This window comes from Leucoraja erinacea, chromosome 7, assembly GCF_028641065.1.
Source record: "Leucoraja erinacea ecotype New England chromosome 7, Leri_hhj_1, whole genome shotgun sequence".
Taxonomy (NCBI): domain Eukaryota; kingdom Metazoa; phylum Chordata; class Chondrichthyes; order Rajiformes; family Rajidae; genus Leucoraja; species Leucoraja erinaceus.
This window is the reverse complement of record NC_073383.1, coordinates 68,384,516-68,404,562: the sequence shown is the minus strand read 5'-3', so window position 1 is coordinate 68,404,562 and position 20,047 is coordinate 68,384,516. Positions and strand designations below refer to the sequence as shown.

General features: G+C 44.2%; 1 protein-coding gene across 2 annotated transcripts in view; it reads left to right on the top strand.

The window, feature by feature from the left end:
- Positions 1 to 34: 34 nt before the first annotated feature.
- The window catches only part of si:dkey-219c10.4 (high affinity cGMP-specific 3',5'-cyclic phosphodiesterase 9A), a 73,764-nt gene continuing 53,751 nt past the window's right edge, over positions 35 to 20,047 (top strand). The window contains exon 1 of one of the 2 annotated variants that reach the window (XM_055638727.1): positions 35 to 691. In XM_055638727.1, coding sequence (XP_055494702.1) covers positions 640 to 691 — 52 coding nt within the window. In that variant the 5' untranslated portion in view covers positions 35 to 639. Of the gene's footprint in view, positions 692 to 12,927; positions 13,183 to 20,047 lie in introns of those variants that run through there. The other variant, XM_055638726.1, reaches the window with a different exon arrangement.

The following is a 20,047-nucleotide window of genomic DNA, read 5'->3' as shown; positions in this document are numbered from 1 at the left end:
TCCAGATATACTGCCTGTCCCGCTTTTACTCCAGCTTTTTGTGTCTATCTCCGGTTTAAACCAGCATCTGCTGTTCTTTCTTTCACATCTGCAGTTCCTTCCAACACAAAGAGAGTTCACCTTCCCCTCAGCCAACAATGAACCATTCTACATTTCCTTGCTCAACACCTGTTTTGATCTGTCGTTTTCACACCTTACCCTTCCAAATCTCTAGTTTCCCACTCCCTCAGTCCGAAGTAAGGTCTTAATTAAAAAACGTCACCGATTCCTTCTCTCCAGAGATGCTGCCTGTCCCATTGAGTTATTCCAGCAATGTGTGTCTATTTCGACTAGATAACCTTTAATTATAGTCATAACTCTTCTATACGGATCAAGATGCCAGTCTATGCTTGTTCCACTTGCCCGCTAAACTAAAAAAAAAATAAGAATACATTTATGCAATACTAAAGCAGACAGGTCACAGAGTATGGTGTCAGAAGGAACTACTGCTAGTTTTGTTGCCTGACCTGCTGAGTTATCCAGCTTTTTGTGTCAGGTCACGGAGTAGCCCATCAATCCGTTCACTCATCATGCATTCATTGTCATTGATCCCATTCTGTTCTCCCCGTATTCCCAGATTCTACCATTCACCTGTACACAATGGGCTATTTACAGTGTTTCATTGGCATTCTCACTTGCAGCAGCACAGCAGGTATGTAAACATAATAGTCAGTATACATTATAATAAAGAACAAAAATAGGTTCCATAAAAATATACAAACAATATAGTGTAAAAAATAACAACACCCCAAGTCCGTTGTGCAGTCAAGGTCAGGCATGAGATTTCTCCGCGGATTTCCGCAGATTTTGAAATTCGTAAAAAAAAATCCAAATATCTCTAAATCAATAAATGGCTTTCCGCGAGGCTGATGATCGAGGGTGCCAATTGGATGGGAGGGACGTTGGTCAGCGGGCAGTGGAGGGGGGCGGGACATGATGATTCAGCGCGCTGATTGGAGGAGGGAGGTGTCGGCCAGAGGTGGAGTGGGGGGGGGGGGGGGTCCCGGAGCTTCAGCAGCGGGCGCAGCGTGGACTTTTCCAGCGCGAAGCGGGCGAACCCTTGCCGTGGGTTGTTACAGAGGAGTGCTCCGATCGCTGGCCTGGTGACTTTGGCATCATGGGGTTGTGGTCTGCGGAGCTTCTAACCACGGGCGTGGCATCCGTTACCATCCGAAACTTGGAATCCCTTGCCGGGGATGGCCGGAGAAGAGCTCCAACTGACGGCTTGCATGATATAACATCCTGAAGCCACGGTCTCCGGATGGAAAGTACCGATTCGGGCACTCCAAGTGTGTATGACCGTCCCGATGTCGGAGTTTTGATCATCCCGATGAGAGGGCCTGTACATCGGGTCGTCCGTAGCGGCGACTATGGAAGGTTTATGGCCCCGACCACGGATGAACAAAGGAGGAGGACTGACTGAACTTTGTTGTCTAGTACCACAGTGAAGAATGCTGTGGTGGATATTTGCATCTGCATAAAAAAATACATAAAGGGGTTCCCCATATCTCTTCCTCTTTTTTCAGTTTTTTCCTGTCTCATGCCTGCAAGGTAGACAATTAACCTACCACCTTGCACATCTTTGGGATGTGGGAGGAAATCAGAGCAGCCAGGAGAACCGACATGGTCAATAGGAGAATGTGGAAACTTCACACAGCCAGCATCAGAGGTCAAGATGGAACGTAGATCACTACATCATGAGGGAGCTGTTCTACTTGCTGCACCATTGTGGTCTCTGTGGGTGCCAGCAAGAGAGTGAATGGTTGAAGTGGTGAGGTTGTAAGGCAAAAGGGAAGTGAATTGAAACCAGTAGAGAAATATAAGATGGGTCCAGAGGGAGTGTGAATAAGAACACAAAAATACAGTTAGATACTAGACTAAGTGGGACCCGTTGGGTCCCAGCATTACACGGGAGGTCTGGTCCCCCAAGGTAATATTTCACCTCTCCACCAATTCCAAAATTGGTGTGGGGGTGGGGGGGGAGGTTTTCTGGAGTGCTAGTGTGGGTGTTGTGGGTTCAAGGGACTGGTTTCCAGAGGGCTATGGACATTGTGGGCCAAATGGATTCTTGGGCTGGTGGCTCAGTCACTCAAGCATGTTGTGCTGGCAGCACACTCACGGCTGGTGGACTGGCAGTTGACTCACGGCTCTTCCTTGAAATTCCACAGTGAGTCGTGATCCTACCCTCCTCCATCTTGCAGAGACTGAGCCACACCCACACTTAAGTCCCTCCCACCAGAAGGGGCGTGGCCTACATGGCGTGATTGACAGGAGAGAGAATCTCAACATTTTTTAAACACTAATAAATCTTTTATTTTTCATCGATGGGAAAATTCCTCAGCACCTGATGAGTGGAGGGGGACTCTGAGTAAGATGGCCAAAAATCACAGCTGTACGTCGTAGCGTTTTTTCTAAAACCAATATAAAGCGCAAACAGGAAGTGGTCAAGATTAGACTTTTAATTATATAGTCGGCAAGGCAACTTTAATTGGGCAAGGCAACTTTAATTAGGCAACACAGCTTTAGCATTTCCAAACCAAAGGCAACACAGCTTTAGCATTTCCAAACCAAACGAAACACACTTTACATTTCCAAACTATATTTTCAAACCACATTAAGGATAATGACAGGTCAGTAAAACCACTCACAGTTTAGTAGACATATAACATATAACATATAACAATTACAGCACATGTGTTCAGTGTTATTCACAGCTCAGACTGAGAGACGTAACCTCTCACTTCCCCCATCTTGCAGAGACTGACTGAGGCACTCAACACTTCTGGAAGGGGTGTGCCCTTCAGGAGAGAGAATCTCGTCATTTTTTAAGCACTAATGACTTATTTTTAATTGATGGGAAGAATCCTCTTGTCCTGCGCAGCGGAGGGGGACTGGCCAAAAATCACGGCCGTAAGTGGCAGCGTTTTTTCTAAAATCAATATACGGAACAACAGGAAGTGGTCAAGATTAGACTTTTAGTAATATAGATGTTGGGTATGACAGGCTATAAAGTTAGTGTAACTTGAGTTTCCATTGAATTTTAGCGATGGAGGCTGTTAATCTGTAGGTCAGACTGAAAGAGGGCCAGGGAATTGAAGTGTAAGATAACTACAAAATGCAGACAAATGTTACCTCACATATTTGCTTAAGGAGTAATCATCTTGTTCAGAAGGAAGAAAAAATCGTGTTCAATCATCAAAACCATTTTCAGATTTTTAACTATTTCAAACAATGCACATAGGATCTTAGATTGACCACATGTAACCCGTGAATGTATTTTGATCACGCGTCCAAAGCAATTTGCATCCACTGTGTTTTCCAATATAATTGCCATATGTTGCAACTTGGAATATCTAATGTGAAAAATTACAGGTACCTTGCATTTCATGCATGCTTGATTTTTGTTTTTCTAGAATAATACGCTTGTCTAATTACTACTGAAGTTTAACTTACACGCTTCTATTTTTGGAATAACCTGCTCAAATTTATGACTGGCATTACACGGCAGTGTGGTCGAGTGCCGTGCTTGGCATATGTTTGATTTACAATTTTTTTGATTTATGGCCTGGTTTTCAAGTGCATAATCCCACGTAAAACATGAGGTGCCCCTACATAGAAGCAAGGAACGCTAGATGTTGGTTTACAAAAAAAGACACAAAGTGCTGGAGTAACTCAGCGGGTTAAAGTCAATTTTATTCATTACATGCACCCGAAGGTGCAGTGAAATGAATTTGCCAGCAGCGATACACTTAAAAAGAACACACAATACACAATAAGATTCAACATAAACATCCATCACAGCATTCTTCACTGTGGTGGAAGGCAAAAAGGTTCAGCCAGTCCTCCTCCTTTGTTCACCCGTGGTCGGGGCCATAAACTAGCCACTACGGATGGCTCGATGTACAGGCCCTCTCATCGGGATGATCAAAACTCCGACGTCGGGACGGTCAAACACACTCCGCGGCTTGGAGGTCCCGAATCGGCACTTTCCTACCGGAGACCGCGGCTTCAGTATGTTATAGAACGCGGGCCGACGGTCGGAGCTCCTCTCTTGCGATCCCCGGCAAGGGATCCCAGACTCCGGATGGTAAGTCCACGCCACGCCCATGGCTAGAATCTCCGCAGAACACAGCCCCATGATGTCAAAGTCATCAGGCCAGCGATCGGAGAGCTCGTTTCTGGCGACCCCGGCAAGGGTTCACCCGCTCCGCGATGTAAAAGTTCACGCTGTGCCTGCTGCTGATGCTCTGGGCCTGACTCCTGGTCAGGCAGCATCTCCAGAAAACTTGGATTTGTGAAGTTTCTGGTTGGGCCCTCCTTCATTATTATTGTGGAGGGGGAAAAGAAAGCTAGAAGAGAGAGGGCAAAAAGATTTTGCAGGTGATAGGTAGATGCAGATGAGGGGGGTTTAATAGAGAGTATATTTTTGTTTAAAACTTTACACGACACAGCTGAAAGTTATGTGTGGTTTTGTCATGTTGACTGCTAAAGATCTTATATTTGTATATTAGTAAATTAATGCTTATCAACCAGTTGATTTGAACATTCTTGTACATGGGTGTTTCTTGTGTATACATGACAACACCGCCTGAAATATGCAGAGACATGACTTCTCCTTCCACATTGTCCAGGTATGTCCTCTAGTGGCAGCAGTGCATATTTCAAACTTAGAAAAATGATCACGGCAGTAGCCATGCGTATTTGCATGAGCCAGAACTATGCCTGTCTTTTTATTGTGCTGATCAAAGGGGCAGCCAAGGGCACTTGTTTGCGCCTTGGCTAGGCCCGTCTTTTTGTTGGCTAAATGGAACAACTCTTGTGGACTGAAGAGCAGACCATAGAGTCGTAGAGTCATAGGGACAACATAGAAATCCTTGCTGTGAACATGGGGAAACTAACCTCCAGGCTCTACATTTGCCTTTGAAGAACCACAAACCTTCAGTTACCAACACATGAATGTTATCATTGGGGATTTCAACAGCCACAGCACCTCATGGGGCTATAAAGAAACCAACAAGGATGGTAATCTTGTAGAGGGTTGGGGAGAAGCTGAACATCTTGACCTAATACATGATGCTAAATTTCCTCCTTCCTGCAATAGCTGCCGATGGAAGAAAGGCTATAATCCAGACCTGGCCTTTACAAGTGACCGAATAACATGTCAAAGCAAAAAACTAGTCTTGGAGCCAATACCACACTCATAACACAGACCAATCATCATCATTGGCATTACTGCTGTTGTGGTACCTCAGAGAGTTCCTGGTGTGGGAGATTGCAACCTTCACATGGTCCGCCATGTTTCAATGAATGCAATCAACCCGGCGTGCTCAATCAAATAAGATCAAATAGAACAAGTTGCCCTACAACTTTAGGCTGTGCACGCCATATGCAAGAAAAAGAAGAGAGTTCCTCTCAGACGTCGTTTCAACTTTCAAAAAGCTGATTGGGAGCAGTTTGCCAGCAATCTGGACAGAGCCCTAGCTGATCTCGAGCCATTCCCAGCAAAATATGATCAGTTCGTCAAAACAATGCAAGACATTTCTAGAAAGTACATTCCACGTAGATGTAGGGAGTACTATATACCTGGATTCTCAGCTGACAGTGCCTCATTATATGAGCAGTACTCAAAACTGTACGAGGAAGATCCCTTCTCAGAGGAAACTGTGGATTGGCTATTTCTTACTAGTTAGTAGTTTGTTAGTAGTGACTCCGCCTATTGTGTGCTTTATATTATCAAGAGCCTTCCTACCCTAGTTAGTACGTGTAGCTGCAAGGAGATGTAATGTCCTGCAGATCTATGCTGTAAGTAGATTTAATAAACATGTGTTATATCTTGATATGTGTTCGACTCAGCTCATTACATGGTGTCAGAGAGTGAATCTTGCCCGCCACGTTCATGTTTATCGTGTTTTTTTTAAATTAGTTTATGCATCTACTATATCCATCATGGCAAATTTGTGTCGCCGTCCTAATCCTCTGATCTTTGACTCTGACATTGCTGAACCCTGGTGTCTTTTCGAGCGCGACTACACTCATTATGCTCGCCCACCCCGATGTGCGTGCTTCTGTATTGCTCAACCTGAGGCGTGTCGACAATTTCACATTTGAGCCTGCTGTTGGATCTAGATTCCTGATTCAGATTCAACGATTGACGACCCTGCTGTCATTGTCAAAGTGTCACAGTACAGTGACCTGCGAAAAACTACATATTGAACGGACATTTTATGCTCATTTTAAGAGCGACAGGTTAATGAACATTGAACGATTTGAATAGTAAAAAAAAAAAAATGGTGCACGGGGGGGGGGGGGGGGGGGGATGAACTCCTCCGTGATTGTCGGAGGAATGCTTGACCGGGGTACGTCTTTGAGTAGAGTGACAGCCGCCGGAAAGGAAGCTGTTCCTCGACCTGCTGGTTCAGCAACGGAGAGACCTGTAGCGCCTCCCGGATGGTGGGAGGGTAAACAGTCCATGGTTGGGGTGAGAGCAGTCCTTGGCGATGCTGAGCGCCCTCCGCAGACAGCGCTTGCTTTGGACAGACTCAAACCACTTGGAGGGGAGCGTGGAACCGGTGCTGGATGCTAATGAACAGGTCCTGGTGCCTGCTGAGACGATTGACGACCCTGCTGTTTTACCTGCAAAGTTCAGACAGTTGTGTGACCTGCCCTCAAACTACATTATTGAACGGACCAGGTTTTATGCTCATTTTATGCAACAGGTTAATGAACTGATTGAACGTTTTATTAGTGACTTAAAACCCATGGCTGCACGCTGACAATTTCGAGATGTGTGCGATGAACTCCTCCGCGACAAATTGTCGGAGGAATGCTTGATACGGGGTGAACTTCTTCGTAATACTGACCTAACCGTTAATCAAGCAGAGCATGCCTGTCGGATTGCTGAGATAACATCTTCCCACACGAGTCTGTGCCCTCCACTCACCGTTCACAGCATGGTGTTAATCTTACAGACTCTTCCTCTCGTAACACCCGTATAAGGTCTGCTCGATGGCAAAATTGCAAAACTATTTTCATGCTACAGGTCGGCAGTTCTGCGTTGCTCATGGTAAAGCCTGTAATTTTTGCAAGAAGTTAAACCACTTTGCTCGATGCTGCCATTTCCGTGTGACTCAAGCAGCTTCAAGGACGAGCCTGCACCTCCTACAACATAAGCTTGCTGATAATGACTTCCAAGAGCCTGACTTGCCATCCCCGCTCCACTCTCAGAAAGTACAGATACCAGTTCTGCCAACCACTCTCTCCTCCCTTCGTCTAACAAGCAACTTGACCCTGAGGTAACCATGTTTGTGAATAACAGGCCTTTGATCGCAAAGGTTGATACTGGCGTGAAATGCAACGTCATCTCGTTATCAGAGTTTAAAAAAATTTGTAATGCTGAACATATTGAAAAGGCCTCGGCCACGCTTCGGGCTTACGGGGGAGATGTTCTACACCCTCTTGGACAAACTGATTTAAAGTGCTCCATAGACGAGCAGACCCGTACTTTAAAGATTTATATTGTTAAGGGGGATTCAGAGACTTTGCTCGGTATCAATGCATGCCACGATCTAGGCCTGGTATACTTTGGCTGCGCTGTCCATCAACTCTTTCTTGCTGACGGACCCACTCAGCAGATACTCTCTCTATACAAAGATCTGTTCAACGACAAGCTTGGCAAGTTGTCTATCAAAATACCACATTGTTGTTGATCTCAACGTCACTCCTGTGGTCTGAGCACCGCATCGTGTTCCGCATGCAATGCCTGACAGAGTACACAATGAACTCAAGCGGATGGTCTCCATGGGTGTTATTGCTGAAGTTACTGACCCATCTGACTGGGTTTCCATCATGGTGTTCACGACAAAGAAAAACAAGGAGGAGATCTGTATCTGCATAAACCACAGAGATCTTAACACTGCCATCAAACGGCCGCACTACCCTATGCGAACATTAGAGGACGTTGCTGCTCAGATAGGCATACGCATCAGTATTCTCCGTTCTGGATGCCATGAGCTCGTTTTGGCAAATTCCACTGGACCCAGATTCGTCTAATCTCACTACGTTTGGCACCCCCTTTGGCCGATACATTGAGAATGCCCTATGGCATCAACTCCGCCAGTGATGTTTTCCAGCGCACGATGGAACAATTGTTTGATGAGTATCCATGCACCATCATTGTTGATGACATTCTCGTCCAAGGACATGATTTGGCTGAACATGACGCCAATGTGAAGAAAGTACTAGACCATGCCAAAGACATTCAGCTCAATCTCAATCCCCTGATGTGCAAATTTCGAATTCCAGAAGTTACTTACATCGGACATGTCTTCACAATTGATGGTCTCAGACCGGACCCATCAAAAACTGCAGCTATCAATGAAATGCCGGTTCCGGCTGACGTCGTGAGCCTACAAAGGTTCCTTGGAATGGTCAACTACCTGGGAGAACTGACACGCAAGGACACTGCATGGTCCTGATATCCACAGCACCAAAGAGCTTTTGATGCTCTCAAATTGCAGCTGTCTAGCGCACCTACTCTCGCCTACTTTGCTTTGGAGTTACCAGTAACGCTCACCTGCGATGCGTCCCAGTACGGACTTGGCGCTGCTTGCCTGTAGACCACTAGTGATGGCGACTGCAAGCCCGTTTCTTACGCCTCTCGCACACTAACTGACATTGAACAACGTTACTCCCAGATCTAAATAGAATTGCTCGCAGTGGTTTTCGCCTGCACGAAATTCAAGGACTGTGACGAAGTCTGTGATGATGCTTCTTTTGTTTCTACAAGGAAAGATGTAGATTGGCTATTTCCTACTTGCCAATTATAGTGCTTATTAGTAGTGACTCCACCTATTATGTGCTTTATATTATCAAGAGCTTGCCTATGCTAGTTAGTACGAGTAGCTGCAAGGAGATGTAATGTCTTGCAGATCTATGCTGTAAGTAGATTTATTAAACATGTGTTGTATCTTGATGTGTGTTTCGCCACAAAAGGAGTCGATGGCATCAGGGTGATAGAGAGTCAACCTGGTACTTTAACAGCAAGGAATTCCAGACAGCAATCGATTTACTCAAGGACGGCAAGGCAGCTGGCCTTGATGACATTCGCACAGAACAGATCAAACATTTTGGGCAGACTACACGAGAATGGCTCCTCATGCTGTTCAACAATTGGGTAACCCTTTCCCAGCTACCTAAAATATGGTGGAAAGCTTGTGTGATTGCTATACTTAAGCCAGGGAAAGACCCTAAAGAAGCAAAAAGCTAGAGACCAATCTCCCTACAATGCCATCTCTTCAAGCTCTTTGAGCATCTCATCTTGAATTGACTTGGACCTATCACGATACAACACCTCATACCCATAGTAAGCTAGCTTCCCGCCTGGGAGATCGTGTACCAGCCAAGTGCTCAATCTAACTCAGCACATTGAGGACGCCTTTGAGAGGAATTAACTAACTGGCGTCGTCTTTGTTGATCTGACATCTGCCTACGACACTGTGAACCACTGGTTGCTCCTCAACAAGCTCCATGACATGACAAAGGACTTCCACTTGACCAAACTGATTCAACAGCTACTGGAAAACAGACGCTTCTATGTTGAGCTAAATGACAAACGCAGGAGATGGAGGAAACAAAAGAATGGCCTACCTCAGGGCAGCTTACTTGCTCTGGTGCTGTTCAATGTATACACTAATGATCAGCCAGTGTTCCCAGGGACGAGAAGTTTCATTTACGCTGACGACCTTGGAATAGCAGCCCAGAGCACACACATGGATGAGGTAGAAGCTACCCTCTCATCATCCTTAGACAACTTGACAAACTACAAGGACAACCGACCGAAGGCAAACCCTGCTAAGACCCAGGTTAGCCTGTTCCACCTTCGTAATCACAAAACTGGGAGGAAGCTGTCCTTAACATGGAATGGTGTCCCTTTGAGACACTGTGACTACCCTGTCTATCTTGGGGTCACTCTGGACCGAACCCTCCTTCAAGCAAACCATCGAAAGGGTGAAGGGCAAAGTGAGGACGAGGAACATACTCCTACGCATGCTGGCAAACTCGTCATGGGGTACCAATGCATTCACATTGCAGTTAACTGCTCTTGTGCTGTGCAGAGTATGCTTGTCCTGTTTGGAAGAGGTAATTTCATGCGAAGAAAGTTGATACCGCCCATAATGACAGCTGCAGATGCATGACTGGCTGCCTAAAACCAACGGAAGTGGATAGCTTGCATGTCTTGGCCGGTATTGCTCCAGGAATCCGCAGATCAGTTGCCAGTAGAACTGAACGTAGTAGGTAAGTTGGGGACACCCTCCATTCCTGTCACTCCCATCACCCAGCCCCAAAACGGCTGAAGTCAAGGAAGAGCTTTCTCCAACCAGTCCAGCCTCACAGTCTCCTCAAGCAACCAGATTAGCCTGTGGGAAAAGAAACACAGTGAAAACCACCACCACCACGTAAGGATGCCTATGCCAACCAAGGTACAGTTACTGTGACTGGAAGACCTGGAAGTCCTTCAATAGGCTTTGTACTGGGATGGGCCGATGCAAGACCAATATGAACAAATGGGGCTATGCAGAAGTGGCAGACATAGAATGTGAATGTGGAACATTGGTACAATCCATGCCACACCTACTAAGATGCCCCCTTCTTGGTGAACAATGCTGCCTGGAAGATCTAGCGGTGGCAAACGAAAATGCTGTCCAGTGTGCAAGAGCCTGGCCAAACATTTGAAACATAGTTGATGGACATGAAAGAAGAAGAGGAGTGAGCAATCAATGAGAAATGTGGAAAGTTGAAGATAAATGAAGATGTAACTGGTGATGGGATCATGTTAAGAGCTGTGAAGGATAATATGTTGAATGCAAAGCCTTGTGCGATAGAAGGTGAATACCAAGGATCTCCATTCTCTCCCAAGGAAAATGATTGAAAGCAGATGTACAGGAATTAGTCAAAATGTGCTTGAGAGCTCCATTCACTGTTGCAGAGAGGAATCCATATTTCAGGGAGGATATTTCAGTGGCACTGGAGTGGTAAGCCTCATAATTGGAATCATTAAAATGGAAATAAAGAAACTGGGAATAAGGAATGGTATCGTTACAGGAGACGGGATGAGAGGATGTTTTGTCAAGGTAGCTTTGAGACTTTGTAAAATATGTATTTGACGAGTCTATCTCTTGAGATGGAGACAGATCCAGAAAGGGATATGTCAGAGATGGACCATGTAAAATATGAGACTGGGGTTAAAATTGGTATTAAAGTGATAAAATATTCCAGTCCTGCATTGGTGCAGCACCAATACAATTGTCAAAGTAACAGGGTCCAAAATAAACCCGGACCAAGGACATTTTCATGTATCCAACAAAATGACATGTAAGTTCCTATTTATACCTTTAGTCTGGAAGGTGGTCACGATGGCACAGCGGTAGAGTTGCTGCCCTACAGCGAATGCAGTGCCGGAAACCCTTGTTCGGTCCCGACTACGGGTGCCGTCTGTACGGAGTTTGTACATTCTCCCCATGACCTGCGTGGGTTTTCTCTGAGATCTTCAGTTTCCTCCCACACTCCAAAGATGTACAAGTTTGTAGGTTAATTGGCTTGGTGAATTTACAAATTGTCCCTAGTGGGTGTAGGATCGTGTGCAAGGATTGATCACTGGTCGGCATGGGCCCGGTAGGCCGAAGGGTCTGTTTCTGCGCTGTATTTCAGGGGAGTTGTTAAATGTAAGGACAAGTTCCACCAATTGAATGAGTGTTGGTGGAAGGGATTTGGTTGGGCCTCTGTTCAAGGAATAACCGAGGGCCCACAGATCTTCTTGATGGAAGTCTTATTGAGCCATGCCCATGCTGACTATGTGCATGCCCAGTCCTAATCCCACCTGCCTGCGTTTATCCCTCTAAACCTTTCCAATCCATGTACCTGTCCAAATAACTTTTAAATCTTTGTGTGAAACTATCTCATGAATCTGATTTAAATTTTTGAATAATTAGGAAAGGTTTAGAAGGATATGGGGCTAGTGTAGACGAGGCACCTTGGTTGGTAAGAGCAAGTTGGGCTGAATGGACTGTTTCCATGCTGTATGCTTCTAAATGTCGTTATAGTATTTGCCTCAACAAACATCTGGCAGCTCGTTCCATATACCTACCACACCAGGGATCAATCCAGAGATTGATCTCTGGACAATGACCATGACCAACCAACCTCTTTGATTATGTTAGTTGTTTTCCTGAGGCAGCGTGAAGTGTAGATGGGGTCAATGGTAGAGAGTTTGATCTGTATGATGGACTGGGCTACAACCACCGGGGCTGGAGAGGAAGGCAGAATTTGAAAGGGGAGGATCCAACTATCCAGTAGTAAGTAAGAACTAATGACATGGGCAGGAAGAGAAACAAGTTCGGCATATTCGTTGTGCGGAGCTAGGTCACACATTCAGGTGCAGAACCTGAATGGGGATGTGGGAGTCATGATCAGTAAGTTTGCGGATGACACAAGGACTGGCAGAGTTATTGATAGTATGAAAAGTAGTCTCAGGCTGGTGGTGAAATGGCCTCCCCCCTACATCAGTTATTGAATATAATTTCACACGGTGTTCGTGGTTATTTGAGAAAGAGTTTGGGCATTAAGTTAGTGCGGTTATTTTCTGTTATTTGGGTTATGATCCCTTATGTCTTTTCTCTCCCCACAATCCCTACACATAATAGAAACACAAAATGCTGGAAATTGTCAGCAGGGAAGGCAGCATCTGCAGACGCGAGTTAAGATGCTCCCTGATCCGCCGAGGGGTTTCTGTTTTATTAACAGGTGTAGATCATTTGCAGATTGTTGTTGTCCTTCCCAGGACGAGCTCGACTCACATCCCAGTGACAACGAGCCCAACCCACAGCCCGTCCTTTGTGGTTATTGTTAACGCTTCTCTACTCAGCCCACTTCACTGCCGAGACGTAGGATCGTTGCATTCACCTCCCCGCCTCTGCACAGCGGCTGACGTTTCATCCCGGCACTCTGTCGCGCTGTACAGCAGCATTCTGAACGACTTTCTCCGTCGCACACTGACAATGGCTACAACTAAAATCATTTACTTCGTGGTTGACGGCAGACCCGAGCAGGCGGAATTCCCCAGCGACTGCCCAGCGCAGGACGTGAAAGGTAGGAGAAGTTTGGCTTGGGTACCACCTGATGAATTTAGTTCTTGGGTGATAGAGGGCAGTTGCTGCTCGTGGACTGAAGTCACGAACTTATACCGACGTTTGATGAAGAATCGAAGCCGGTAAAATAAACATGATCAAATTGTGGAAAAGTTGTGTTGTGAAAGGGACAGCAGATGCTGGTTTATACCGAAGATAGACACAAAGTGCTGGAGTAACTCAGCGGGTTCGGAGAAAAAGGATGGGTGACTTTTCGGGTCGGGACCTTCAGACCCACACAACCTGCGGAAAACCTATGATCCCATGCACGTGGAATAATGCAGTCAATCTCATTAGCAGACCACCTACAGCAAATTTATATATATAAAAAAAACATTTTTAAACACTTTCGCCATTTCTTTCACCGACACGAACTACTTAAAAATATATAATTCTGTGGTAAGATTGTCTTCAGAACTTAGAGAATATGTGAAGCTTTTACGACTGAATTAAGTGGACGTGGGACATGCGTCCCATCGGCAGAGCGTTTCTTTGAAAAGCAATTAACAATTTGTTTATACGGTGCACAGAAATGTTATGCTGTAGAATATTAGACGAATGAGACGTCAACTGTACTTTACACAGGATAAACACATAGCTATATTGCGAATTTTCAATGTTGTACATGCGAGAATGGATGTATATATACAAGACTAGAATATATATACAAGACTAGAAAGGAAATGCAAGGCGAAAAGAAAAAGAAGGCGGCTGAAGAAGGGTCTCGACCCGAAAAGTCGCCTATTCTTTCACTCCATAGATGCTGTGTCGCCCGCCGAGTTTCTCCAGCATTTTTGTCTACCTTCGATTTTTCCAGCATCTGCAGTTCTTTCTTAAACAAGGCATTTAATTGATCTTTTAATGTCTCGAAAGCCGCAATGATAAACGGGTTGTTGGTGAACGACGGCGAATTTCTAACGAAGATAAACACAAAATGCTGCAGTAACTTAGTGGGACAAGCAGCATCACTGGAGAGAAGGAATGGGTGACGTTTCGGGTCGAGACCTTTCTTCGGACTGGGTCTAATTTACTTCCTGGGCGATGAAGGAATGTTTCTATCTCAAAGATGAAGGAACCATCTCAATTTCCAACCAATTAGTTTCTAACTCAACTCAAGTTGTGTTTAGAGAATTTTGGGAACCATGGTTCTGAAGTCATTATTTTATTTCCTTCATTCTACGCTTAACCACATGCCAAACCTCAAATTGTTCTGTGTTTGTAAACCTTACCTCCACCAAAGTTAAACCTAGACATTAGAGTTCACCCTGAACACAGTTTGAAAAAGGGTCCCGACCCGAAACGTCACTTATCTATAATTGACTGGCCCACTGAGTTACACCAGCACTTTGTTTTAACAGAGTTTACCCACTTCTGAGTGTAAAAGCATGGCTGATTTAACCGCCCATTCAGATTCCATGCAAAAAAATCAAGTGAGTCCAAGAAGGATCCCAACTCAAATCGTCACTTATCCATGTTCTCTAATGATTATGCCTGACCTTCTGAGTTACTCCAGCATCTTGTGCCTTTCCAAAACAAAACCAACTACCTGTACTCCTAAAGATCCAGTTTGCAATTAGCTGTAGTGTAGACCATAGGTGGCATGGAACAATGCCGGATTTGTGGTCCCTGTCAGGCTCATAACCAACTCCTGACACTTTGTTGTGCAGCAATCAGTGAAAGGTATCAGCCCTCAAAGACATCTTCCCCAAGGCTGCCAAAAGACAACAACATACACAATGGCTGCCATGGGGCAGAGAGCTGGCAGATTTTTTTCACATGGAGTGCAATTCCTGATTAATAATATAAATATCAGAAGGAAGATCCTGTGTGTTGAGGACCAGGGGACTCACCAGCAAACCTATCGGAAGATAAACTGCTCGAAGAACTCATAGAATCGAGCACCCATTGTGAAAGTTGACATTTTGAGTTGAAACCCTGCATCTGGGCAGAGACTGCAGACCAAATGTAGCCAGGAATTGGAATTGAGAGGGAGGAGTGAGGGAGAGGCTGAATGGTGATGGGTGAAACTAAATGGGGAGGGATGATGGACACATGAAGCCAAGTGGGTGGGTTAAGACAGAAGTGGTAGGTGATGTGGAACTGGACAGGGAGGGAGGATGGCAAATGCAACCAGATGGGGGAGAGTGAGGAGTCTAGATAACAAGGGGAAGGGAGAAATGGAACAAAATGACCAATGGACTGGTGGGGGTAGGGAAGGAACACTAGGGTGTAAGTTTCCTGAAATTGGAAAATATGATGTTTATGCATTAGGTTAGGTTAAGTAAGCATGTATGTAAATAGAAGAGAATAGGCTGTAAATAGGGAGAAACATTTTTGACATATGCACTATAAGAGATGAATATCTTATGAAGTGAAAACTACTAAACTATAAGTTATACAATCAACGGAACAAGATTTTCAAGTCTCGATAAAGAAATATGAAAGAACAAATCAACAAATCAAAAATATACTAGAGAACAATGCTGATTGCTATTACTGAAGGAAGTGTTGCAAGGTGGTGGAAGGTTGTTTTTTTAGACTGGAGGCCAGTTACTAGCAGTTGTGTGCCTCAGGGAACTGTGTTGCGGTTTGTGGTTTATATGAACCATTTAGATGATAATGTGCAAGGCATGAAGTTTGCAGTTGACAATAAGATAGGCGTAATCATAGACAGTGAAGATGGGTATCAAAAATTACAGCAGGATCTTGATCTTCTGGGCAAGCGGACTGAAGAATGGCCAATGGAGTTCAATGCAGATAAGTGGGAGCTTTTGCATTTTGGGAAGTCAAGTCAATGCAGGACCTTCACGGTGAATGTAGAGCAGAGGGATTCAGGAGTACAGGTGCACAATTCCCTGAAAGTGGCATTTCAGGTAGATGGGGTGGTAAAGAAGGGTTTTGGCACATTGGCATTCATCTGTCAGGGTACCAAGTATAGAAATTGGGACATTTTGTCACAGTTGTCCATGATGTTAGTGAGGCAGCATTTGGAATGTTGTGTTCAGTTTTGGTCACCTTGCTACAGGAAGGATGTCGTCAAGCTAGAAAGAGTACAAAGAAGATTTACTAGGATGTTGCCAGGACTCGAATGCTTAAGCTATCAGGAGAGATTGGGCAAGGAAGGATTTTATTTCTTGGAGTGCCGGCGGCTATGAAGTGATCTTATAGAGGTATATAAAATCATGAGGGAGATTATTAGGGTGAATGCATGGATTCGTTTACCCAGTGTAGGGGAATCAATAACCAGAGGACATAGGTTTAAGGTGAGAGGGAAAATAATAGACAATAGGTGCAGGAGTAGGCCATTCAGCCCTTCGAGCCAGCACCACCATTCAATGTGATCATCCCCAATCAGTACCCGTTCCTGCCTTCTCCCCATATCCCCTGACTCCGCTATCTTTAAAAGCCCTATCTCTCTTGAAAGTATCCAGAGAACTCTGAGGTAGAGAATTCCACAGATTCACAACTCTCTGTGTGAAAAAGCATTTCCTCATCTCAATTCTAAATGGCTTCCCCCTTATTCTTAAACTGTGGCCCCTGGTTCTGGACTCCCCCAATATAGGGAACACGTTTCCTGCCTCTAGCATGTCCAAACCCTTAACAATCTTATATGTTTCAATAAGATCCCCTCTCATCCGTCTAAACTCCAGAGTGTACAAGCCCAGCCGCTCCATTCTCTCAGCATATGACAGTCCCGCCATCCCGGGAATTAACCTTGTAAACCTACGCTGCACTCCCTCAATAGCAAGAATGTCCTTCCACAAATTAGGGGACCAAAACTGCACACAATAGGAATCCGAGGGTGGCAATGTTTTCACTCAGAGTGGGTATGTGGAATGAGCTGCAAGAGGAGGAAGTTGAGACAGGTACAATAACCAAATTCAAAAGACACTTGGGCAGGTATATGGATAGGAAAGGTTTTGAAGGATATTGTTCAAATGCAGGCAAATGGGACTAGCTTAGATGTTGCATCTTGGTTGGTATGAGTGAATTGGGCTGAAGGACCTGTTTCCATACTGTATGTCTCTATGACTCTAAATAGTGTTCTGTGCTGATGTGCCAAGAGTTGATTATTTGGTAAACCATGGCCAAAAATGTGATCCTGATCATGGCTCAAACTTGTTGGAAACTTAAAATGGAAAGCATGAGGGACGGAGAGGAATTAGAATTCCAATTGGATGTGATATGTTAGAAAAACAAATAATCTTATTGGAGGTATCTTTTTAAAAAAAAAAAGTAAAATCTGTAAACGGACAAGATGAAGGTGAAGTGGAAATAAAGGGAAGACATTGAAGTGCTCATGATTAATTTTACAATAAGATGAAAAATTATTCAGTTATACAAACCCGGATTGTCATGAACCACAAAGAATTGACTGACTAAGATCAGGATGGCAACAAGGATGCCGCATTTGTCCTATAGTTCTTGCCCCCTGTATAAAGGAAGAGTAAATTAATTATAATTTCATCTCTGAATTATTATTCAGAAGCTGCTGAGGATTGAGTTCTTTGTAATTTACCATTGTTGAGATTGACTCGTACTCCCACACCACCCTTCATGTGTCTGGTTTCATGAATCTTTACCTCAGTATTCAGGAGAAATAATGATGGAAGGAAAATGAATAGACATGTAACATTCAAAAAATAAATCAGTGGCATAAAATTTTGTTCAACTTGTTAATGACTGGATAATTATTTTGTCAAATTGAATGGCAGCCATTGTGCAACATCTAATCAGCAGAGGACTTGTTACGCTTTAGAAAAATCATAAGGATTATCTGTCTAATACTAATATGAAAGAATGTTGATTTGTTTTTGATTTTGGAAATAACTTAGTCAATCCCATGTGACACTGTGAAGAAGATGGGGAATGTGATCACACATTTGTTTTTGTCTAATTTCATTAACATATCTATATCTCTTTAGTTTCCTTTTTACTGATTACCTTTCTCTGCTGCTTCTCTACCTTTCAATTCATTTTCTTTATTTATGCTTCTCATTCTGCCCCTTTATAAATAACAGAATCTCGTGGAGCAGTAGGTTCGCTTTTTAGAGTAGAAATTGGAAACCATATTTTATCCTTTTTGTACTATATTCAACCAATTATATTTTTTATATCTCTCAGTAAGATCTTTTTTTTCCGTTATCAAGCACTCGGTTATCAGTAGACTCGGAATTGCAGATGCTGAAATCTTACATAGGACACAATGTTCTTGAGTAATTTACCAGGTCAGGCAGCATCTCTGGAGAACATGGATAGGCGACGTTTTGGGTCAGGGCAACTATTCATGTCTCCAGAGATGTTGCATGACCAACTGAGATACTCCAACACCTTGTGTTCTATTCTGATATCAGGCTGGACAAGTCTATACTTTGGAATACTTTCATTGACTGCAGTGTCAGGGGTCATAGAATGATACAGTGTGTCCTTCAGGCCCTTCGGCCAAACTCGCCCACACCAGCCAATGATGTCCTAGCAACATTAGATCCACTTGCCTGTGCTTGGTCCATGTACCTGTCTAACTGTTTCTTAAATGGTGGGATAGTCCCAGCCTCAACTTCCTCCTCTGGCAGCTTGTTCCATACAGAATTGCACCATGACCTCCCAACTTCTATACTTAATACTCTCATGAAGGCCAAAGTGCCAAAATGAAAGCCAAAGTACCAAATGTCAATGTGAAAAGTCCCTTTATGTCAATGTGAAAAAAATCCAGTATGAACCAGTTCCATATACAGAGACAGAAATATAGAAACATAACAAATAGGTGCAGGAGTAGGCCATTCGGCCCTTCGAGCCTGCACCGCCATTCAATATGATCATGGCTGATCATCCAACTCAGTATCCTGTACCTGCCTTCTCTCCATACCCCATGATCCCTTTAGCCACAAGGGTCACATCTAACTCCCTCTTAAATATAGCAAATGAACTGGCCTCAACTACCTTCTGTGGCAGAGAGTTCCAGAGATTCACCACTCTCTGTGTGAAAGACAAGTTACCAGCCCAAAAATATACTGTGGAAGTTTATCTGTAAATAATATTGTGAAAGTGTACCTTTTTTTTGGATCTACAGTGCACTGTTCAGGGAATTTGGAAGCAAAAATCCTCAAAAATAATTAACTGACAATTCATTTATGTTCCAAAATAAATCATCTTAACAAAAATTATATCATCCAATCAAATCTATACAAACAACAAGTCCAGAAATTGAGCAACTCAGTCAATATCTTTGGAATGAACAGACTTGCTCTCCTTTTTAGAAAGCATTCAGATGATGCATTACCCCGGCCATTAACATTTCCTGTAGTGTTAAAGTAGAAAGACAGATGATCTAGACTACATACTACAGATATTCTAAAGTTCAGTGAAAACAAAGCACCACAAACCTGTCTTTGCCATTGCTACCAACTTCTATCCATGATATCTTGACACTACTTTCACCTTGGATCTGCCACTATCCCTTTCCCATGAATAACTCCCATCCTTCAACCATGATACTGGCTGTCTTGATCCCATCTCTGAAAGTGGTGCTGCCAGTCTCCTCGATTTTGTGCCTCTGATATTCGCAGCTCATCTTCTCCTCGTCATCACAAAAGTGCTAGAATGATTCAAGCCTTCCATCACACGACCCTTAAACTCTCCAATGATTTCAGCCCTCTTACCTCTGATCGCTGGCCTGCGGACTACGACATCCTGAAGCCATGTTCTGCGGAGCCTCTAGCCACAGGCACGGCGTGGACTTTCCACCGCGGAGCCAGGCGATCCCTTGTCGGGGATCGCCAGAAGAAGTGCTCCGACCGCCGGCCTATAACATCCTGAAACAGCGGTCA